General features: G+C 30.3%; 1 protein-coding gene across 1 annotated transcript; it reads left to right on the top strand.

Annotated features, from left to right (window-relative positions):
• The first annotated feature begins 457 nt into the window (after window positions 1-457).
• On the top strand, window positions 458-24,877 carry RecQ4 (RecQ4 helicase). The gene is made up of 5 exons (XM_064359755.1): window positions 458-816; window positions 3,063-4,908; window positions 11,225-11,608; window positions 14,843-15,546; window positions 23,843-24,877. The coding sequence occupies exons 1-5, from the start codon at window positions 706-708 to the stop codon at window positions 24,845-24,847; spliced, it is 4,050 nt and encodes a 1,349-aa protein (XP_064215825.1). The 5' UTR covers window positions 458-705; the 3' UTR covers window positions 24,848-24,877.
• Window positions 24,878-25,398: the final 521 nt, after the last annotated feature.

The raw sequence follows: 25,398 nt of genomic DNA, 5'->3' as shown, positions 1-25,398 counted from the left end.
ATTTACAATTTCACAAGATCAACCTTACTTTTTATAATGTGTACAAAAGGTAATACGAAATTAGAGCAATTGCATTTCTGGCCAGCTACAAAATTAAATGCCCCAATTCGTGAATCACACTGTGGACAATTTATGCGCCCTTTAGACCAGTTCTCTTCCGCTATCCTGTCTTTAATCCACTGGGGGACGTAATCCTCATTCAAAAAAACAACGTTCTCCACATTACATTCAGAGTCATTTAAATTGTCCAAGACAACACTGTGGGCACTCAAAAATAATGATTCACATTCGTTATCGCCAAATATTCGGCTTCGACATCGTTTACACCTCACTTCGGAATACATTTGAGTGCAAAAAAATATTTTAATTAATAAGCCATAACCTTAAAATGGCATGTGTCTGGTCTGTTGCCAACCGCAAATTTTAGTTGGAAACAAGGGTCAATTTTTACGTAAAAATGAAATATTGAAAATAACTAGCCCCACGAAGATTGTAAACTTGTTACTAAAAAACGCTCGGAGGGCCTCGGTTTATCAAACTGGGCGATATTTTTGGAAAAAAGTGCCTTTATTGTGCGTGGTTTTTTCATGTCCCTAAATTGGTGGCATTGAAAATCGCGCGCGCTTTTATCTGTCACAAAGTGTCAAAACAGTGAGGTGATGTGCTCTTTAATAAAACTTTCTGTGTTGTTTTTTATTCAATAAAATGGATTTGTTGGAGAATCCGGATGTAAAAAGCACGTACGACAAATGTAAATACGTTGTGAAAGTTTGGGAACACACCTTTAAAAAGACTCATGGCAGGTTGCCCTCAAAGGTAATTTGTTTGTTTTTCTCTTTAATGTCCTTTTTCGTTAACCGTTTGTTAATGTCATTGTTAATGAATGATTTTTTCGTAAAAAAGGAACGTAATTATGTCATTAACATACCCTATTTCAGAACAACACTTTTGTGTGATTTTGATAATTCAAAATTTAGTTCCTGCCTTATGGGGCTTGTAAGCCTTAACAAGCGCTTAACAGTTCATCACTTTCCTGTTTTTAGTCAGCATGTGCACATAAATGCACCTGAAAGTGTCCTGTTGAGGTACAATTACCGTGGCTCCTGGCGCCCCTTTTTGGAACTCTATTACAGTATAACACAAAGCTGTTTAAAGGTGTAAAATGCTACCAGAAATACAGATTACATTTAAGGATTGAAGGTTTATTAATTAGAGTTGAGAGTATTCTTGTCAAGAAAAAAACATATAAATGATTAATAGTTATTTTTTGTATCTTTAATAGAAAACAGTTTCTTTCTCCATTGATACTTTGACAAAATTGTGTACAAGTTTTACCATATTTTTCTAGATGGAAGCAGATTTAAAGTCGCTTTTTAGGAGGCTTCCAAATTACTACCTTTATTTTCTTCAAAAACACTTGTCTAATCTTCTGATAAAATTATGTTTTGTTTAATTTATTATTATGGTTTACTTTTAATTTCTAGAAGAAATTTTTGGAAAATGTTTTTATGTTTTCCAAGTTTTCTGTTAAGAATACAAAAAAATACCTTATTCTACTCGTAAGTGGTTAAATATCTTGAGAAAACATTTTTTCACTCTGTAGTAAATCACCATTTTTCATTTCTTGTTAAACAATCTACTATTATTAAAAAAGAGGATAATGAGATTATTTATCTACGAATGAAAAAGTTCAGTTCAATAGTAATTATTTCACGAATAAATACACAATCTTTATCATCATGTACAATACATCATTTTTTCTATAGCAAGATTTTAAGTTTAAGGGAAAAAAGTTATTGTTTTAATCCTTCAGATTAATATGCTGGAATTTGCAAATTTAATTGAATAAAATCAATTTAAAACTTTTTATCTATCCTTACGTGTGATTTTATCTACTCAAAAGAGTTGATAAAGAAATAGTTTTAACATCTGGTAAGGAAAAAGGAAATTACTGATTTGTGAAATAAAATACAAAATTCGACACAGAAATCAAATTTGGAAAGAAAAAAATACATGCGCTGACCTTTATGGCATTTTCGTCTGCTACAGTTTGTAGCAAGATTTTAATAATAAATTAAAAAACAAAATAAAAAAAATACCATGTTGAAGCATATAAGTGAAGTCTCTCTTAAAGGACACTTTCTATAAGCGGACACCTCTGACAAACGGACATTGATGTGTTTTTTTGAGCGGACTCTCCTATAAGCGGACGCGGACAATACAATTCGAATTGTTGGAAACAAAATCTCTCCTTCAGACCTCAGAAGATGTTAAAGTTATGTGTATTATATATTGTACTAAGTATTTCGCTAGTAGTACATCATCTAATTCTTTTATACAATGTTATCATGGCAGTTGTTAAAAAATAAATATTATACCATGTTCAAGCATATAAGTAAAATCTCTCTTATAAGCGGACACCTCTGACAAACGGACAGTTTTGTTTTTTTTTTGTGCGCACTCTCCTATATATGGACGCGGACAATGCAATTCGAATCCTTGGAAACAAAATCTCTCCTTCAGACCTCAGAAGACGGTAAAGTTATGTGTATTATTTATTATACTAAGAATTTCAGAATTTGTTAAAAATGATAATGAATTGGCATGGAAGTGGAAACGTTTGTGAAATACGAAGTTTCTTTGAAAACTAAGGTATTAAAAATATTGCTCAGTTAACTTACAATTAGTTTATAAAAGTGAGTAACAATTCCAAAAATTTGGATCAGTTCTCGTATAATTTATTATCGTTGCTAGAAAAGTTTTGATTTTGTCACGATATAACTTTTAAATACATTTTTGGCGAATCTGCGAGTATATGTTGATAATAAATTTTGAAAATACTTTTTTTTTGTTTCCAAGAAATAATTGATAAGTAATTGATAAGTTCTTTTAAGAGGACATTTCTATTAACCGGACAAAAGGCATCTCACCGTCAGTGTCCGCTTATGGGAGAGTTCACTAATCCAAATTTGTATTTTTGCTTTGTGGAAATATTTCACCTACTAAGTTTCTTGGCTTTAAATATTTTTTTTATTTTTTAGTTATTTTTGTTTTATTTATAGTTGGATATTCGAGAAGCGGACAAAAAAGTCCGAGACGCCTATCGCCAATATTACCAACTGAAAACAGCAGCATTGGAACAAAGTTTTAAAGACGTTGACGGTTTTAATTCCGATGGCGAAAGTAGAGAACTTACCACAGATAAATGCCCCTCAACTAGTGAAACTAGTGTAAATGTTGCGCTTGAAACCGAACCGAACGAACCGTCTGAGGAGACTTGGGGTTTCCACCTCAATAAACAATCCAAAAAAACAACAAACAAATCAAACACTGACAATTCCTCACTTGGTAAAAAAATATTTTGCGGCTCGAAATTATCAAAACGTTACCAACGAAAATCATTTTCGCAAAAGAAAAGCGAAACGAGTTTTGATAATTCACTGTCATCACAGCCCAGTCAATCATTTGTTGAAAATGTCGAAGACGAGAAATTATCATTTGAGGGCATTTTTAGTAAAAGTAACGTGAAAGTAACGACTGTTTCGGAAAAAATTCTGACCCAACCGACCAACATTATTCAAAGTGTTCTGGACAATAATTACAAAGCTTTGAAATCGGTTGATGCAGGTTGGTTGGAAAGAGTGAGTGCAAGTTCAGGTCTAAAAACTGGAAAACCTGACGATTTAAGTGAATACCATGATGCTTCCAGCATGTGTCTTGATTACAACAGTGACGATATTATTGACAATTCGGACGAAGAAACTGTAAATTTGGGACACTGTGCCAAAAAAATCAAAATTGATTCAACCAGTGACAAAGAAACTTCAAAAACTACTGAAACACCAGATGTTCCCAAAACTGAGGATCCCTTCCAGTTCAAAGATGATTTTTGTGAAGTTATAAAGGAAAAACCAAAAAATAAAAGCAAGAAAGTCACTAAGAAAGTTGACCAAAGTGTTCGGAAATCAAGCAGAAGTACCAAAACCCAAGCAGATATGACTGAGTCTCACAGTGAGGATGAGGATCCCTTCCATTCAGACAACGATCTTGCGGATCCAGAATTTTCTCCCAAGAAGAGTAAAAACAAATTTAATTGCTCAGTTCGTGACATTTCGCCACCAAAAACAACCAAAAAGACAAAAAAAACTTCTAAAAAGATTGAAAAAAATCAACCTGAAACGGAAAATACTGATACAACCTACGAACTTGAATATTCAATCAAACCGAGAGTTTCGGCTCCACGTTTCAAAAACTTGAAGAAACTTATAAAAATTGAAACAACTGTTCCTGAGAAGGAAAAAACCGAATCTTTGGTTAAAACCAAACGTGAACAACAGTTGGAAAAGTTAGAAAAGAAAATACAATCTGGGAGCTTGAACGAAAACTTCATTACAATTAACCTGAAGAAGAAAATTTACTGTCGGGGTAAGAAAACCATGACGTTTGGAAAATTCAAAAAACAGCAGTGGAAAAACAAGAAAAAGGCACTTGCTGGGCCCGACATGGACATGGGGGGCTGTGATGGGGGCATGTTGACTTGTTTCACTTGCGGGCAGACTGGACATTTTGCCCGAAATTGTACCAAGACTAAAGGTGATGCCTTGCTTCCCATGATAGCAGATGAGGAGGTTTGTCCGTTTCCGACGCTGGAAGAGGCGGCCCAGATGGCGAAAGACAGTCACTTGACGATACGCACTCCAAATGTGGAGTTTGGTAAAGAGGTGGAGACAGAACAGCAAAAATCCGATTCTGATTGTGAGATTTTTGACGATGCGGAGACTGAAGTCATGCTGGCTGAGGTTTTGAAGTTGGAGGAACATGCGGCAAAGTTGGATTTGCAGAATTATGTGGATCAGACTAAAGTTGTGGAGGCTTACTATAAATCTAACGAGGATGGGTCTGTTATAGGTAATTTTTTTGGTTACTTTTTTGTTGACGGATATCTAAAATAGGACACAATTCGGAAATAAAATTAACTGGACGCCCTCTGGTGATGACTTTTGAACTATGTCGAAAACAGTAAAGAAATTTTCGTAATGTCACATTTAACTGACATTAAATGAATTGTTCAACAATTTTGCGTGTATAGTGTTAATTACTTACAATAGAAAGAATTACTTTAAAAGTACGTGGTGGTAAATACTAGGGTTGACTTTGGTTCTGTAGTTTTTCGTGGTATAAAGTGTTTATTGTTGGAACTTGAAAGTGGATAAAAAGTGAAAAATATTAAAATTTTGATTACAAAGTGTTATCAAACAGTTGTCTAATTAAAGATTATAAGTAATGGATCACAGCGAACACAAAATTTGGCTCAAGAAACCAATAAATTAGTGAAGTGTTATGAATTTTAGGTTAGAATTTTCCACTGAAAAAATCATGAAATGCTGCGGTAAATCCACAAAACTACAATAAAGATTAACAACTGCTGATACATTTAAACGTAAATTATGCCAAAAGGTAGGCTTTTCAATGTCTTTGTAATAATTTTCCAATAAAGAAAGTGAACCAAACAGTCATTCGTTATTCGTGTTTTCCTCGTCATCTCTAATTTGTCAACATTCGTTTCTTCCATCAAAGATACAATAGTCATTCCGCATAGGCAATGTAATAATTGTGAAGCCCCAAAATTCGTACAACGCTCAAAATATCCGAATAAACATTTTCCCGCCATTTATGGTTACTGTTTTCAACCTAGCTCAGTGGCGCCCCCAACGGTAATTTTACTTCCGAATACAAATTTTTGAAAGTTTTTTGGTTTAGACAAGTGTATTATGCACTTGTTTTTTTGTTCAGAATTTTTTTTAAACTAGTACCTACAATAGCCAAATGTTTGCGTTAATTTTTTTTCTTTAGAAAATCACTATAATTTCAAACGTTTTTTTGGACATTTGTTACTTAAAAGAAGGCCAACTGTTTATACACTTATTCTATTGTTTAGGTTTTTTTAATTAGTACAATAGCTAAATGTTCTCCTTAATTTTTTTTAGGAAATCACTTTTGTCTCGCTCGCTTGAGACAATTATCGCATGATGTATTATCCTTACCTTTTCAATTCCCCTAGTTGAAAAATCATGAAATTATATATCGAAATTTAGTTAATTTTGCTCGATTTAGCTCGTTTTTCCAAAAAAAATTGGTCAGGTCAGGTCAGGTCAAAATCAGTTTTTTGTGAAATTTCGCTAGAAAAGAACTAAAAGCACCAAGTTAAGTCTAGTACTACATAATTCTTGTTGTTTCGAGTGGTTTGGCACTTTTTTATCCAGACAACTACCATGAGATTGAAAATGTACTGAATCAGAGCAAACCTTGAAAGTGAAGTGTAACTTTAGCCACATTGTGTTGCATAAGACAGTGGAGGAAATTAAAAAGGTTTGCAGAAATACTGTTTTTATGTTAGCGAATAAACGTTTAAAAAATTCTTAGAGAAATTTTTCTTGAAGTCCTGCTAAGCATTTACCAGTTGAGTACTATTTCCACTCTCCAATTATTTTTTAACTTGTTCGAAAATAGCATTCTACATGTAAGCTTTTTTTGGGTGGTAAACACCATTTCAGATTAATTTTGATTATGAAGGAATCAATTTTTGAAAAATTATTTTTAAATACTGATCTGTCATTTTTTGCCATGTGGCTAAAATTCCGTCGGCACAGCCTACTCTGTTTCAGTTCATTTTCGATCTCATGTTATAATTATTTCCAAAAATTTCGTTTAGAGTAAGACGTAAGACCTCCATGCTATGCCGAAAGTTTAAGAACATTTTTGAGGTCAGAAGTAAACTTTTTCGATTAATTTCGCTAACACGTCTGGAAAATTGATGTTATTTTAGCTTATTTTTTGAGCGAAATCTCTTCAAGAATTTCTTAAAGTTTTGTCGAAAAATGTGTTATTTTTATATTTTTCAAGTCAGTTAACATTATTTTTGAAGTTACATTCTCAGTTTCTTGTGGAAAAACAAAATGAAAAATCACTAAATTTAGTGAAATAAAACATTCTTTTTTCTTTTTGGAATCTTTTGATACGGAAAAGAATTCAGCACTATTAGACTTTTTAAACACATTTTTGAGATAAAGACTAGGGATTTGTTTTGAAAAAATTTCACTAAAACTGCTCTAGAAGTAAAAATATGGGGAAAAATAGATTATTTCAACCAGTTTTCAACTAGATTCTTTTATTGTGCAAGAACTGTTCACAAGAATAAATTTGGGTAATTTGGCCAATTTTTTTTTAAATCAGTCTCAGTTTTTCTCAAAATTTTGCTAGATGAGACCGACTAATCATAAAATCTGAAATTATCTAATTTTTTGACTTTTTCGGGCACGTTTTCAGCCAGAAACATACTTATTCTGCAAAAATGTGTGTTATTTTAGCATTTTTCGAATCTTGTTAAGGTAAACAATTTTTTTTGTTTGAAAAATTTATCTAAAATTGGATGAAAAATCACCGAATTAGATCGAAATTAATGTTATCTTATATTTTTTATATCCGGACTTATTTATTTCGCAAGAATTTTTGAAAACACATAAAAATGAAAAAATAATGTTAGTTTCATTCGATATATGTAGGTAGCTCGTTTTTGAGCGAAATTTCGTGAAAATAAATTGAAACACCACAATATTTTTTCGTTGAAACTCTGGCTCATTTTTTGAGTTTTGTGGTGCCGCTAAAACATACCGAAAAAACATCAAATTAAATCGAAAATTACAAAATTTGTTCCATTTTTTGGGTGTTTAGCACGTTAGCATGTTTTTCTGACAAAATTTTTATTCAAACCAAACCAAAGAGTCAACAAAATTAGCCCGAAGCAAATTTCTTTGCTTTTTTCGAGTGGTTAACACACTACGTTTTTTCTTTTGAAAAATTTTGCTGAAACTGGTTGAAAATTTACCAAATTTGATCGAAATTAATGTTAATTTTATCTTATTTAGTCCATTTATTTTGTAAGATTTTGTCAAAACATGCTTCAAAATCACGAAAGTAACATTAAACTGACATTACTTTGCCTCTTTCACATGATTTCGTTTGCTTTTAAGCGAAATTTCTTCAAGAATAAACTGAAAAATGATAAAATTTGGGCTTAAAAGAGTTATTCCCATTGTCTTCAAGCTTTTAAACACGTTTTTTTTTTGTATCGTACTTAAATCATCCGAGCTGAAAAATTACCTAATTTGGTCATTGCCGAAAAATAACATTTTTCAATTTTTGCATTTTACTGGGGCATTTTTGAAGCAGAAATTTAATTATTTTGTAAAAATTGACAAGAGTGAGCCAAAAAATCGTCGAAAATTTTAATTTGTAATGGTATTCTAAAAATAATAATAGTAATAATCCGTGTTTTGCTGTGACTGTTTATAATAATGCAAAATTTAATAACGACAAATTTACAATTGTATTATTTATTATTAATTTGTCCTAACCAACTATTTCCAACAAAAAATCCTCAATCATTTCAAAGGATAATAAATGATAATATGTCGAACTTTTCCGACAACTCAAATTTTTCTGTAGAAAATTCTTATTAAGTTCGTTTGCTTTTAAACGAAATTTCGTCAAAAAGAAACTGAAAAATGATAAAATTTGGGCTTAAAAGAGTTATTCCTATTGTCTTCAAGCTTTTAAACACGTTTTTTTTTGTATCGTACTTAAATCATCCGAGCTGAAAAATTACCTAATTTGGTCATTGTTGAAAAATAACATTTTTCAATTTTTGCATTTTATTGAGGCATTTTTGAAGCAGAAATGTAATTATTTTGCAAAAATTGACAAGAGTGAGCCAAAAAATCGTCGAAAATTTTAATTTGTAATAGTATTCTAAAAATAATAATAGTAATAATCCGTGTTTTGCTGTGACTGTTTATAATACTGCAAAATTTAATAAAGACAATTTTACAATTGGATTATTTATTATTAATTTGTCCTAACCAACTATTTCCAACAAAAAATCCTCAATCATTTCAAAGGATAATAAATGATAATATGTCGAACTTTTCCGACAACTCAAATTTTTCTGTAGAAAATTCTTATTAAGTTCGTTTGCTTTTAAACGAAATTTCGTCAAAAAGAAACTGAAAAATGATAAAATTTGGGCTTAAAAGAGTTATTCCTATTGTCTTCAAGCTTTTAAACACGTTTTTTTTTGTATCGTACTTAAATCATCCGAGCTGAAAAATTACCTAATTTGGTCATTGCTGAAAAATAACATTTTTCAATTTTTGCATTTTACTGGGGCATTTTTGAAGCAGAAATTTAATTATTTTGTAAAAATTGACAAGAGTGAGCCAAAAAATCGTCGAAAATTTTAATTTGTAATAGTATTCTAAAAGTAATAATAATAATAATAATAATAATAATAATAATAATAATAATAATAATAATAATAATCCGTGTTTTGCTGTGACTGTTTATAATAATGCAAAACTTAATAACGACAAATTTACAATTGTATTATTTATTATTAATTTGTCCTAACCAACTATTTCCAACAAAAAATCCTCAATCATTTCAAAGGATAATAAATGATAATATGTCGAACTTTTCCGACAACTCAAATTTTTCTGTAGAAAATTCTTATTAAGTTCGTTTGCTTTTAAACGAAATTTCGTCAAAAAGAAACTGAAAAATGATAAAATTTGGGCTTAAAAGAGTTATTCCCATTGTCTTCAAGCTTTTAAACACGTTTTTTTTTGTATCGTACTTAAATCATCCGAGCTGAAGAATTACCTAATTTGGTCATTGCTGAAAAATAACATTTTTCAATTTTTGCATTTTACTGGGGCATTTTTGAAGCAGAAATTTAATTATTTTGTAAAAATTGACAAGAGTAAGCCAAAAAATCGTCGAAAATTTTAATTTGTAATAGTATTCTAAAAGTAATAATAATAATAATAATAATAATAATAATAATAATAATAATAATAATAATAATAATAATAATAATAATAATAATAATAATAATAATAATAATAATAATAATAATAATAATAATAATAATAATAATAATAATAAAAATAATAATAATAATAATAATAATAATAATAATAATAATCCGTGTTTTGCTGTGACTGTTTATAATAATGCAAAACTTAATAACGACAAATTTACAATTGTATTATTTATTATTAATTTGTCCTAACCAACTATTTCCAACAAAAAATCCTCAATCATTTCAAAGGATAATAAATGATAATATGTCGAACTTTTCCGACAACTCAAATTTTTCTGTAGAAAATTCTTATTAAGTTCGTTTGCTTTTAAACGAAATTTCGTCAAAAAGAAACTGAAAAATGATAAAATTTGGGCTTAAAAGAGTTATTCCTATTGTCTTCAAGCTTTTAAACACGTTTTTTTTTGTATCGTACTTAAATCATCCGAGCTGAAAAATTACCTAATTTGGTCATTGTTGAAAAATAACATTTTTCAATTTTTGCATTTTATTGAGGCATTTTTGAAGCAGAAATGTAATTATTTTGCAAAAATTGACAAGAGTGAGCCAAAAAATCGTCGAAAATTTTAATTTGTAATAGTATTCTAAAAATAATAATAGTAATAATCCGTGTTTTGCTGTGACTGTTTATAATACTGCAAAATTTAATAAAGACAATTTTACAATTGGATTATTTATTATTAATTTGTCCTAACCAACTATTTCCAACAAAAAATCCTCAATCATTTCAAAGGATAATAAATGATAATATGTCGAACTTTTCCGACAACTCAAATTTTTCTGTAGAAAATTCTTATTAAGTTCGTTTGCTTTTAAACGAAATTTCGTCAAAAAGAAACTGAAAAATGATAAAATTTGGGCTTAAAAGAGTTATTCCTATTGTCTTCAAGCTTTTAAACACGTTTTTTTTTGTATCGTACTTAAATCATCCGAGCTGAAAAATTACCTAATTTGGTCATTGCTGAAAAATAACATTTTTTAATTTTTGCATTTTACTGGGGCATTTTTGAAGCAGAAATGTAATTATTTTGCAAAAATTGACAAGAATGAGCCAAAAAATCGTTGAAAAATTTAATTTGCAGTGGTATTCTAAAAATAATAATTATCTTAATCCGTGTTTTGCTGTGATTGTTTATAATATTGCAAAATTTAATAGCGATTATTTTACAGTTGTACTATTTATTATTAATTTGTCCTAACCACCTATTTCCAACAACTTAAATTTTTCTGTAGGAAATTCTTATTAAGTTCGTACGAGTAATTGCGAATTTTGAACTCTTTCAGATACTCCAAAAGAAGTTTTTATGGCGCTACAAAATTTTGGTTTTACATCATTTAGACCAGGACAAGAACAGGCAGTTATGAGAATTTTGTCAGGAAAATCAACTTTAGTTACTCTAAGTACTGGTTCTGGCAAAAGTTTGTGTTACCAATTACCTGCGTATTTATATTCAAGAAGAGAACAGTGTATTTCGTTGGTTATTTCACCTCTTGTTTCTCTGATGGAGGATCAAATTACGGGAATACCGTTTTTTCTCAAAGCTGCTTGTTTGCATACAAATCAAACTAAAGTTCAGAGAGAGAAAATAATGGAGGCGATTGCTTCAAGAGAGTTGGATGTGCTTTTGGTTTCACCGGAAGCAGTAGTTGCGGGAGAAAGATCATCAGGTAAGGGTTTATTTAGACTTTAACCTATTATATATATCTGAAAAATCTTAAAATTCTTATACAGTTTTCCGTAAGATAAAAACTACATTTGAGTTGGTTCTGATTTCAGGTTTTTCCCAAAAATAATCATATTTTCGGTAATGTTGGATTCTGACAAACTAAATTTTAATTAATTCTTCAAACTTTGACTGATATCGTAAAAACTACCACTTGTAACCAAAAAATAATAACATATTCAGAATCCTTGAATAATTATGCATATAATACGTTTTATTTTCTACTTTTTAAAAAAGAATTACAGGAAAGAAGCGATTGGATTTGGATAAATTATGGGGAAATTTAAAGTTTCATTAACGCAAATTGGCCAATCAGATATGTTCAATTTGGTCGCGTGATCAGTTAATCAAGCATTTAATTGCGAATTAAATTAATGACGCTTCTTTAAATCGACCCTAAATTTCCCAAACTTTGACTGATATCTTAAGAATTACCATCGTTCTTGTATAATTTTAATTTTGCATATCAAAAGTATTGATTGTCGAAACTGATTAATTCCAATAAAAAAAATTAAAGACACTCATTTTTTCGCTTGGTTCTTCAAGTAACATTTATCTTGTAGAACCAAACTGACTGATATTCCAAAAACTGTTAACTATCGATGAAAATTAAAAACAGTTTCTAAATCCTAAGACAATTTTCCGTAGGAAAAACTGACATTTGTGTTGATATGATATTCCATTTTCCAAAAACTAATATATTTTTAGAAGTGTTTGTATTTCTCTGATATCTTAAGAACTGTCGTTTTTGGTCAAAAAATAAAAACAAATTCGGAATCCTTTAATAATTTTGCATATTTAAAGCTGGAGTATTAATTGTGTGAACTATTTAACTTCAATAAAAAGCACTCACCTGTTTCTCCAACTCACATTTATTTTAATAACTTAATAAACTTTGACCGATCCCTCAAAAATTAATGGCTCTAGATTCAAAATTGAAGCAGGTTCGAAATTCTGAGACAATTTCTTTATAAGAAAAAAATTCATTTGAGTTAGTTTGTTTCTACACTTTTTCAAAAAGAATTTAGTATTTAAATTTTGACAAACAAAATTTTCCAAACTTTGAATTATATCTCAAGTATTGTAGTTAGACAAAAAACGAAAACTGATTCAGAATCGTTGAATAATTTTGTACAAGAAAAGACGGAGTAGTCTGAACTGCTTAATTCCAATAAAAAAATTTAAGGCACACAACTTAGGTTGGTACTCTGAATAATCTTAATCTTGTAACTTTGGTTGTAGATGAAAAATAAAAATCCTTAGACAATTTTCCGTAGAAAAAATTTTCCATTTTTCCAAAAACAAATATATTTTCAGAAGTTTTTTGTTTTTGACAGACAAAGTTTTAACTTAATCAAAGTCTATCTGATATTTTAAGAACTGTTGTTTTAGGTATTAATTGCCTGAAACCATCTCAGCTCAATAAAAATAATTATTGAATAAAATAAAATAAGGATATGTGGCAACGTTGTCTAACAATCGGGATCGCAATAGAATTTGATTAACAATAAAAATAAATAATTTTTTGAAAGTTTTTTTAGGAAATAGGTCCCAGTCTTGGTACTTTTTTAAAATTTTGTTTTTTTTTTGTTCAATTTTATTTTTTTTTACACAAAAGACTTCCAGGAACTGAAAGTAAATCTGAAAATAATTATCCACCATTGACATAATAAGTTTGGAGTTTCAGATTTTTTCAAATTTGATTTTAGGATTTTTTTCAATATTTTTCTGAGTTGGTATGTTAGGTTTTTAACATCCTATATTTTACAGAAAAGTTTGGATTTTAACAAAGCAAATGCTAATTGATTTTCAAACTGATATTTTAAGAAAATAAATACTGATCCAGAATCCTTGAATAATTTTATTTATGAAAAGCTGGAATATTAATTTTTTGAAGTTTCTAACTTTAATAAAAGCAATTAAAAGTATTAAAAGAACTCAACGCTTACTCCAACTAAACGTTATTTTGACGAATAAAACTTTTACCGATATGTTGGCTCTATTTGTTTCAAAGCTATAAAAACGTCAAATTGTAAAATAGTTATTAATGATCTCTCATTGGAAGTACAGTGTGTTTTTAAATGATTCTCATCTAGTCGTCTGTGAATTTCCCATGTAAAATCAGAACTGCCGCTTTATAGAATTAATGACAGGCATTTAGACACCGAATTAATTGACAATTTGTAAATTTTACAACTGACAGAATTCAATTGAGCAGAGCGGCACAAATTTTTTTACATGTAAACTAATTTCAAAGTTAACTAGATGAGAATTATTTAAAAAGACATTGTATAAACTGCATTATAGTTTTTATAGTTTTGAAACAGCTAACAGACAAAAACTAAAGGCAGTTTTAAAATCCCAAGACAATTTCTTGGAAGAAAAACTTTTATTTAAGTGAAATTTGTATCATAATCATAATAATAGTACTACATCCTTTGTCCGAAAATATGGAATACATTTTCAAATTATTCAAATTGTTTCTTTTTAACAGGTTTCGCTAAGAAGTTAAAGTCATGTTTTCTCTTAATTTTAAGTATAGGCATATATCACATAAACAGATCACTGAATACATTTCATCATCAAGAATTTTTTGTTCTGTTTTACTTATTTTTCTTGTCTTGTTTAAATTTTTTATTTATCAAAATTATATTTCTTTTTATTAAATACAATAATTTTTCTTGTATTGTTTTTTGGATTTTGTTAAGTTGAGCAGCATCGTCTAAACTTCGCTCAAAGACGAAATAAATAAAATTAATGATAAATAAAATTAACATCATTGCTTTTCAAAAAAAAAAATCAAATATTATACCCTATATTTTTGGTTAGAGATAGTATTATTTTATCAAAAACGTTTCATCAGAAAGATCACTTAATAAAATTTACCATCAAGAATTTGTTGTTCTACTTTCGTTTTTTTTCTTGTTTTATTTTCATTTTTGTTTATTGCATTATGTTTAAGTATTATTCTCGCTATTGTTATAATATTTTGTCTTGTATTTTGTTTTAGATCATGTTTTATACTGCATTAAGTTGAGTAGCGTCGGCTAAACATCGCCCAAATAAATAAATAAATAATTATAAATAAAATGTCATTTAATTCAAAAAAAATCACATGTATACCATATATTTTCGGATATAGTTAGTATTATTTTTAGAACTGGAATTTTTTTCAAAGGTTTTGGCTCCTTACTGCGGAAACTTCCCCCCATTGCCTTCGCTTGCATCGACGAAGCCCACTGCGTTTCGCAATGGTCGCACAACTTCCGTCCCAGCTACCTCATGATATGTCGAGTTTTGCGTGAACGAATGGGCGTTAAAACCGTTCTGGGCCTAACAGCAACTGCCACAAGAAGCACAAGTGACAGCATAATCTCCCATTTGGAGATACCAGACGGCAGAGCCGGAATTATCAGCGATAAACCGCTCCCAGACAACCTTATCCTAACCGTTTCAAAAGACTACCAAAGAGACCAAGCCTTATTGGCACTTTTATCATCAGAAAGATTCGCGAATTGCAAAAGCATCATTATTTATTGCACCCGAAGGGAGGAATGCGAGCGAGTGACGAAGTTTTTGCGAACGAATTTTCGCGATAATGAGCCTGCGAATAAGAAGCGGAAACGTTTGAGTTATCAGGCTGAGGCATATCATGCTGGATTGGCTGCTAGTAGGAGGAGAACTGTTCAGAAAGCGTTTATGTCCGGGGAGTTGCGAATTGTTGTGGCAACTGTGGCTTTTGGTATGGGGATAAATAAGTCGGATATAAGGGCTGTGATTCATTATAATATGCCGAAGAATTTTGAAAGTTATGTTCAAGAGATTGGACGTGCGGGCAGGGATGGTTTGACGGCTCATTGTCATCTTTTCTTGGACGCAAAGGTAAAAAAAAAATATTCACATTATTTACAAGGTTGTGCAATCGTGTAATTTCAAAACGATTCTTTAATCACAAGACTTAAACGTTTGGCGAAGCAGTTTTATTTTTTTGCTTGTATTTTCAAAATGGAACAAATAATTTGGTGAAAATTACAAAAAAAAATCCATGGGTCCATAGTCACCCTAATTTTTTGCTATTTTTTTGAATTAAAAATTTTACTTTTGGGATTTAATGATGGTTATTAGATAGACACCATGACTTTTTTTTACGAAAAATAACATGATCTATGTTCGTAGTTAGCATTTTCTTTAAATGTCTTTAGCCTTTTCCCAAACTAAAATAAAACCTGCCAGCTGTAAAGTAAAAGCAGTTGGCAGCTAGTACGATATTTTTTTCTCAGAATGGTTTCAAAAATTATTAGTTATTAAATACAAAGTAACTCGATTTTTTTTACCCAAAAATTCAGCATTGGCCCCAAATTGTTTAAAATTAATTTAAATTCAACTAGTTGGCTAATGTGCTAATTGTTTGGAAAAAGGAACAGGAACGTTGAACAACAAATTCATATTAAGCTGAGAAAAACTGACGACTCTTAAGGTTTTCACGACAAGAACGAGAAAAAAGTAATAAAAATGCAATTAGTCAATTACTCTTGAAAAGAAAAAAAAACAGCGCATGTCAACAAAGTGGCAAAACTACTTTAACTTCTAAATGACTTCAGTCGTGGAGTTTATAATACAAATATAATATTGCATAAATCGTCAACTAAAATATTGTTTGTAGAACTTTAAGGCTCTAGACCCTCTGGGAGCTGGCGCATACGTTTTACGTGTAAACTGTTTTCACTGTTTTTAGCCGCAAATTTAGACTTGAAGAGTTTCTTGACATTTGCAGTGTTTCTTTATAAGTAAATGTAGGTCGAAGAGTCATTTTTGATTGAAATAAATGCCTAGATATTTTTTTATTAAATAAAATGTCTGTTAATGAAGTTGATACGAATTTTTGATAACGGTGCATTGTATTGAGAATTTAAAAAAAACATTTTATAGGAAATTTAAAAATACAGACTTGAGATATTTTAGATTTTTGTTAACTGTTCTTAATTGTTAGATATAAAGCAAAAATTAAATTGTAAGCAGGCAACTTTTAATGCATCCTTCTTCGAATGCGTAGCTAGCTGGAAGAAGATTTATGACGGGTTTAGGACGCACCGCTGGAGGTAACCACCATTGGGGTGATCCACAAGATAATAATTTTATTGCATTTGTTCAAGACAGAGAAATGTATCGGCACAAATAGGAATTTTAGCGATTTCTCTAATAGTGGTATAAAATTAAAGCACATGATTTCGGAATTAATTTTTTTAACAAAATAATTAGGTACCTATAGATTTGCATTACGTTTTTTTTGTAGACACTGCTATCAACGTATCTTATGAGATTTTGAAATACGAGTAATCACGCTCGCTATTTTTTTGAATACTTTTAACAATAAAATTATTCCTGTTTTAAAAGAAATATAAAAAAAGATGATTAAAACTTTGGTTGTACTTAGCTTCGTTCTGCACAGGTTTTGTGATAGAACTACTGAGCTCCCTCACCACGACAAGGTGTCAACCCACTGAGGAAGTTTTTTTTACTTTTATTGTTCAAATTAAAAATTATAATTATTATTAAAATGCTTATCATCATATTATGTATTTATGTAAAAATCTCTAAAACTAAACTTGAAATATTATTTACAAATCCTTTTTTTTTATTATGCTGCGTAATGGTAAATTGCGACTATGTCTTGAATCAATTATTTCTGGTAACATGGCATTCATATAAAAATTTTCAAGACAATCTATCATTCTTCCGTTCCAATATTTACTATCGTCTTTCTCAATAATACAATATTTTAAATCTGTAGAGGTGTACACTATAAAATAACAAGTTTGGCGATTAGTAATGTGGAGCTGACCTTGTACTTGATACATGTAATTATCTTTTTCTTTTAAAACTATTTTACTATCATCTTCAGAATCTATTTCTAAGTATTTAATCAATTTTTGTTCTATGGCAGTTTTAATATTTGTGTTTCTTGCGCTAAATGGACATTTAATTTCAACAATAGCATTTGAACCCACTAACCCATCTGGTGTTGCACCTAAAAATTTTTTAGTCCTTGCACCGACTATTGTTGCAACACCAGAAGATGCGTTGTAATTTGATTTGTAGGAACGTTTAGACCACGCACCATCTACTACAACTGTAATGTAAGGTACTCCATCTTTATTAATCTCACCGGCTTCGATTGCCAACGCACGCTCTTTTTGACCGGCTGCTAACATTTCGTCTAGAGCAACGTTTTCCGCGATATGTAAAATTTTTCCTTCGGTTTTAATATATGTTTTTTTATTAAGTTGTGGAATGTTCAAAGCTGCGCAAAATTCTGTTAGTTGAGAATAACCAGCACCTATTGCTACTGTGCCACAGACAGCTGCTTCATTTATGTTATTATCTGCTTTTTCCGTACTAAAAGTCCCTGTTACTCCACACATACTACATTTATATTTAAAAACACTTTTAAAACCAAAATGCGCTTCATGTACTATGTCAACGTTGAAAAAACTGCAAGAATAAATAAAATGTTTTATGTTTTTTAACTCCGAAAATAAATGACCTATGGCAACAATCCTTCTACCGCTTGGAATATAAATTTGTTCTTGACTAGTATCTTTCTCAATAACAAATACTTCATCATCATCGGAACTTGATTGATATTCCTAGTAACTTTTTTAAAGTTAAACTGTTTTCTGGAAGAACAATAATGTTTCACCAATTAATTTTTTTATTTTATATTTTTTCAATGCAAGTGATCCAATTAGAAATGCACATGACACATAATATAGCGAACAGAATTTGGTTAATTAAAACATAAAACCCAATAAATAAATGGTGTAATGGTGTATTATTTTTTACAAAACTATGCTAGTATTTTATTATTCTTTAGTATCAAATTTTTTTAACAAAATAAAAAACGTATTTTTCACTGTATGTTGCTTGAATCTCTGAAATAAGAGAAACTATCGTGGGCGATAGTGGAATTCAGTTTGTTTACATTATTTGCATTTTATGAGAAGGGACAAGACACCCCGAGGCGAAGGTCGGATGCCTATTCGATGATTGACAGCTGTCACTGAAAACAGGTCTAAAAAAAGTATGCAACCTGTAGTACACCAATTCTCAACAATCGCTTCGGTACCCTGAAGCCTTAAAAGACCAGTCGAAACAGTTAAAGATTAACAAAAATTTGGTCAAGAATATTAAGTGTTCCATAATACCTAGGTTGTTGTAAATAATTATAAACATTTTCGAACTATATTAAATTAAAGACAACTATGCAATTGTTCAGGGTAGCTTGAAATTTTTATAAAAATCAAACTGTCATTCTAGTACTTTTTCTTGGATTGTAAGGGGATTCAATTTTCTAAGACACTTCAGAAGTCAGTCTTAAGGTTGAACTATACTAGGCTCACTGTCCAGCCGGGCGTGCAAATGCACTAATTTGAAACTCGATTTTTAAGAAAAATAATACACAAAACCCTTTTTTTACAATTGGGTGATGTTCCTAGGTTCACTTATTACCTCACAGATCAGTTCTTATCTCGATTTAAATATTTGTAACCAGGTTATAACGGGGTAAACACCGTAATAATCTTAATGTTATTATGGAAAAACCTAGAGTTCAAATGGCATGAAAAAAATATTGTATTACAAGTAAGTCATATACAAGACCTATACAAAAAAATATCAAAAAACATAGTACCATTTTTTAATGAAAAAATAAAATGGCTAAAAATTGAGGTTTTTTACATAACACATTACATCACGTATCCTATGTTCAGTCTTAAAAAGTTCAGGTCAATGCATATTGCACAGATCCATGGAACGTCAATGTTCAACAAGATGAAGTCTTCACTGTAGATTTTTTTAATGAAATTTAAGAACAGTTAGGACATTAGTACTTTTTAGATGAAAAATTCATCTACAGTGTCTTTCAATCACTTTGTGAGATGTTTTTTGCTATATACTACTGGTGCCATGCTGTAATTTAAGACTCAAACAATGTACTTAAGCAAAACAAAGAGAAATTTTCAATAATTTATTTCCTTTTTATTTTTTTTTCACTAGTTATTTTTTTAGGAATTAAATAGCAGTGTAACCAAAACCATTTCCTTCTTTATATTTTTTTACATATTTTAGCTGACCAGTAGTTTAGTACTTAAATTTTTAGTTTAAAAGTTTCATGCTTAAGGAAAGATCACACTTTCTACAGGATGTCCCGCGAGGTAGTACACTTATTTTAACCATAGATTAAGCATCAAAAATAAAGTGACCCATATTTATTTGTAACTTTTTTCTAAAAACGTTTTATTGTGGAATAATTAGCCGCTAAAAGTAATCCCAAAAATACAAATTATATTTTTTATCTTTACTTATAAATTTGCTATACAGTCGTCATAGATGATCGTTTAATAGTGCAAATTGTAAGATTGGAGAACATTGTTAAAGGGGGCTATGAAGGCGCCTATGATATCAATTGTTTCATAATATTGCATTTAGAAACTTATTTGCCTCTTGTAATTTTTTTGTTAAATGTAAGTTGTTTTTTTTTTTTTGTTAAAAAATGCAGTTGATATCAACCCATACTGCACAGTGTTTTTAAACTAAACGGCTTGGATTTTCAAATCTTTCAGAAGTGCAAATGCCATTGTCAAACGTTTTCTAACTTTATCACAATTTTTTTGTTATGCCTATCCATTTTACAAATTTAATTCAAGTAAAAAGTACTGGTTTTATTGACCGAAGAATACATTTTATAATACAATACAAAATACAATAACATTTGCGTATTTGACAGGTCAGAAATTTAAGCGGTTTAGTTTAAAAACACTGATGTATGGGTTGATAACGACTTCATATTTTCACATTTTATTATTTTACTCGAAAGCGGTACATTTTACAAAACTTTTAGAAGAGACAAAAAAGTTTCAAAATTGAGTGGGCTTTCAAATTTTGGTAATACCAAAGCCAAACTAAATTGTGCTACAAAGTTGTGCCCCCTCTAACAATGTTCCACTACCTTATAATTTGCACTATTATACAGGGTTATTCATATTTGTGCGACAAAAAATGAACGTCAAAAAGGACCTATAAAATGATGATAATTGAGATTATAAGTCGTGTCCTATCGAATCTGATAAGAATTTTACAGCCCTGGGAAGTAGGGGTATGGAAAGACGTTTTTGCACCATAACTTTGGAATCATTTGACCAAATATTACAAAACTTGGTAGACTTACTAAAGAGAACATGCCTGTTTGTAGTTTTAATGTCTTTATTCGGAATTTGGTGTAAATAATCAGGTACCGACTAAGACTTTTTTTGTGAATTTTCGGTGAATTAATCAATGAAAAATGCTACCAGATTGGTTTAAATTTTTTGTAGGTTAGATTAAGAGACTGAACTAAACCCTTTTATTAAATATATTCAATTTAGAGCCCCAAATTGTCCAAAGTTAAAGTTGACAAGTGTCTGACAGGACTTGACAGCGCTTTAAGTGCAGATGCACTTTCGTTGCTACGGATATCGTCTGCTCAAAATTTATACTTTTTTGATTTTGGTCAAGTGCATGCCTCTGTTTAAATTAAAATAAGTATTAAATGGTGCATTTTAGCGGTGTAAAAGGTTATACCTTTTTTATTCGCAATTGATTACTCTATCGATTTAGGCAATAAAAAAGTAGTGTTAAGAGGACAAAAAATTAGAAAAACACAAAAAATGTGACCCGGAAATGCTGCAACCGGAAACTGGGTGGATGTATCCGGTTTTCATAATTACCAGATTAAAAGGCATGTTCTCTTTAGTAAGTCTACCAAGTTTTGTAATATGTGGTCAAATGATTCCAAAGTTATGGTGCAAAAACGTCTTTCCACACCCCTACTTCCCAGGGCTGTAAAATTCTTATCAGTTTCGATAGGACACGACTTATAATCTCAATTAGCATCATTTTATAGGTCCTTTTTGAGGTTCATTTTTTGTCGCACAAATATGAATAACCCTGTATGATTATCTATGAGAACGACCGTATACCAGATTTTATAAAAATTGGATAAGTTAGTTTTAAAGATAACAAATATAATCTGAATTTTTAGGTAATTTTTGAGGGCCAATAATTCCACAATAAAACGTTATTAGAAAAAAATAAAAAATATGAGGCATTTTATTTTTAATGATTAAAATATGTGCGCCACCGCGCGGGACACCTGTATGTTTTTTTTAAATTTTATTTTTTTTAAAGTAATTAATTTAACCAAATCGTTGGCTTTCATAAGTTTTTTTCACATTTTAGTTGACACTAAATGCATACACTTATCCGCGTAAGATAATATTTATTACAAAGTTCTTATAGTGTTAATTTTTATTTGTTTAGTTACAAAATTAGTGGTTGTAACACTTATAACAATTGAAAAAAATAGAACTATTATATAACAAATGTTGTGTCTTTTTTGGAAACTTTCTCGCCTTGCTTTTGTTCCTACAAGGTTTATTTTTATGGAAACAGATAGGCGATAAAGTTAAATTTTTTTTAGGTGATTAATCGTCTGAATTTCTTTTAGTCAACTAAATGTTCTTCATTTAACCAAACCGTTGGCTTTCATAAGTTTTTTTCACATTTTAGTTGACACTAAATGCATACACTTATCCGTGTAAGACAATATTTATTACAAAGTTCTTATAGTGTTATTAATTTTTATTTGTTGAGTTACAAAATTAGTGGTTGTATCACTTATAACAATTGAAAAAAGTAGAACTATTATATAACAAATGTTGTGTCTTTTTTGGAAACTTTCTCGCCTTGCTTTTGTTCCTACAAGGTTTATTTTTATGGAAACAGATAGGCGATAAAGTTAAATTTTTTTTAGGTGATTAATCGTCTAAGTTTCTTTTAAAATGTTCTTTAAATGTTCTTGTTTTTTAAAGTTATTGATAAATAACGAATTTTAAATAAATGATATGTGGCATCGTTGTCTAACAGTCATGATCGCAATAGAATTTGAGCAACTATAAAAATAAATTATTTTTGAAACGGTTTCCTAGCAAATAATTCCCAGTGTTGGCATTTCTACAATTTGTGTTTTTTATTAATATTAATTTTTTTAATTAAAAAAATTGCTAAAGTCTGATGGGAAATTTAAAAATAGCTAGCTATTCATCGTTGTGTTAGGGAACGATTACTTAGTGTGAAACCTAAAGACATTAAAAAATAATGAAAACTGAAGAAGTTAACAAAATAAGTTTGTAGCTCCAGATTTTTTAAAATATAACTTTAGGAATTTTTTCAAGATTTTTCCCGTGATTTACACATGCTTCTCAACAAAGTACCACTGAGTTGGTGCGCCAGTTTTTGAGCAGCCTGTATAAAATAAATATTTTTTAGTTGCAAATTGTTCCAGATGATGATTAAAAATTTACAACAATGCAAACACAACTAAAAATAAAGAGAAATTTTTAAAAATTTTGTTCTTAATCACAGTATTTATATTTTTTCCCCTTTTTTGCCAGTAATTTTTTTTTTTTTTGAAAGCAAGTAGTTTAACTAGCATTAGGTTTTTCCAAGCGTTCTGGCTGTTTACTTCGGAAACTTCCTCCCCTTTCTTTTTGATCCTAAGTTACGTTTTTATTGAAATTGCAAGACCATTCATTAGGTTGCTAAATTTTTTAGTTGAGTTCCTTGTTAACCACTTTATAAGATGTTCTTGTTTTATTTTTGCAATTTGCACTATTTGGTGCAATGGGACTAGATTCTGGAGTTGTACCAATATTGGTGGTAAAAATAAGTTAAAATTTAAATTAAGTCAGCTGTATCTTGCATACAAAGATAAAGTGGATGACATCAAATGAACCTAACGATTTAAGTTTATTTCAAAAAATATTTTCGTTTTTTTTTTTAATTGTATAGTCTCCTTACTTTTATTAACTTATTTGACTGGATATATTCCATAGTTTCGTCTTTACCTACAATTCAAAATGCGTCTTTCTACGACAGTTCTTTTATAAAGTAATTAACAACAGAGTTATTTCTTACTTTATCTTGCTTAAACATGACTCAGTCGAGTTATTATCACGCCACTTTTTATCTCCAGGATAACGCGCTATTTTTTATTATTGTCGTAATTATCAAACTCTTTAATAACAACATTGATAACTGCACCACAAATAAATAATGCATTATTATTTTAAACACATTTTAGGGCAACGACGAAAACGAACTCCGCCGCCACATTTTCGCCAACTCAATCGACCGTCACGTAATTCGAAAATTACTACAAAAAATCTTCCTACCTTGTTCTTGCAAAGACACTTGCCCTAAACACGAGGTAGCTTTTTCAATCGAAGAAACCGTTCGTGCTTTAGACATCCCAGAGGAAAACATTTCCACACTTCTGTGCTACCTCGAGCTACACGAAAAAAAATACATCGAATTGTTAAGCCCAGCTTACACCGTCTGTAAAGTCATTTCATACGGTGGACCTTTGCAAATAAGGAAAGCGGCCAAAGAATGCCCGCCTTTAGCAATGGCCTTAGCCCTCCAAAAAAATGAAAAAAACGAGCAAAATGTAATCGAATTCGCTGTCATTGACATCGCTGCTGCGATCGGCTGGGACAGCGGGATTTGCAAACACAAGCTGAAAAATTTAGAGTGGGCTACAGTTAATGGCCAAGCGAAGAGAACGACTTTGAATGTTTCGTTCTCAAATCTTGGGTTCAGACTTTTGGCTCCTGGGAACTTGGCCGATGAACAATTAGACGAGGCTTTGGACTCGTTGTATGAACATGTGGTGAATCAGGAAAAAACCGCACTTTTACAATTACGAGCCGTTCATCAGACGTTAATTGAAGTTGCGGTTCCGTCCTACAAGCAGTGTTTGACTGAAGAACCGTCCGAACTTAATACGAAACTTAAAACAAAAATCAGGGATTATTTTGAATCTCCGAACCCTTTGGAGGCGATTTCCCTGAAGGAAAATCAGCTTGTTGACGAAGACTTGGTTGTGAATAATATCCGGGGACTTATTTGCACTTATAGGGATAATAGTTTTACTGGGAGAGCAGTGGCTAGGATTTTTCACGGGATTTCGAGTCCGAATTATCCGGCGGTGATTTGGGGACGGTGTAAGTACTGGAGGTGTCACATTAATGTTGATTTTCACACGATTTGTAAATTGGCGACTAAGGAAATTTTAGCCTACAGGTAATTAATTATTAAAATAAAATAAACTGTTCAAGTTTTATTAAAATTGTTTAAACATTACCCTTACATAGATACGGGGTGAGTTGCTGCTCAAATAAGTATTTTTGTTGTGTTTTAAAAACTAATTACACTGAAATCAGCGATTGTTTTTATTATTTTCTCAGTTTTTTTTTAGAATCCTTCTACAATACTTCCTTATAATAAATATTAGTTAATCGAAATTTTCTCATTTCTAGTGTCATTCTATTGATGTCTTTTTTTTAACTTTTGTATGTTTGTTTGTATGTTCTTCAGTTGAAAGTTAACTCAAGTAAAAAAAAATGTTTAAACAAATCCACCATGTCACGTTTAGGAAGTAATTAATAAAAATACAAAAGTTGTAATTCCTAAAACACCTTATAATAAACATTTCTGAAATCAGTTTCCCTTTCAGCAGTGAGTTTTTCGTGGAAAAATGTCCTGAATCTTAAAAAAAATCACACATATTGGGTTTATTTTATAATTTAGTGAGTTTTTCTCAGAAAAAAACGCTCTAGAATTCAATGCAAGTAATGC

This window comes from Tribolium castaneum, chromosome 1 (genome assembly GCF_031307605.1).
Source record: "Tribolium castaneum strain GA2 chromosome 1, icTriCast1.1, whole genome shotgun sequence".
Classification (NCBI taxonomy): Eukaryota; Metazoa; Arthropoda; class Insecta; order Coleoptera; family Tenebrionidae; genus Tribolium; species Tribolium castaneum.
Note: the sequence above shows the minus strand (reverse complement) of the source record. Positions and strands in the feature narration are given on the sequence as shown.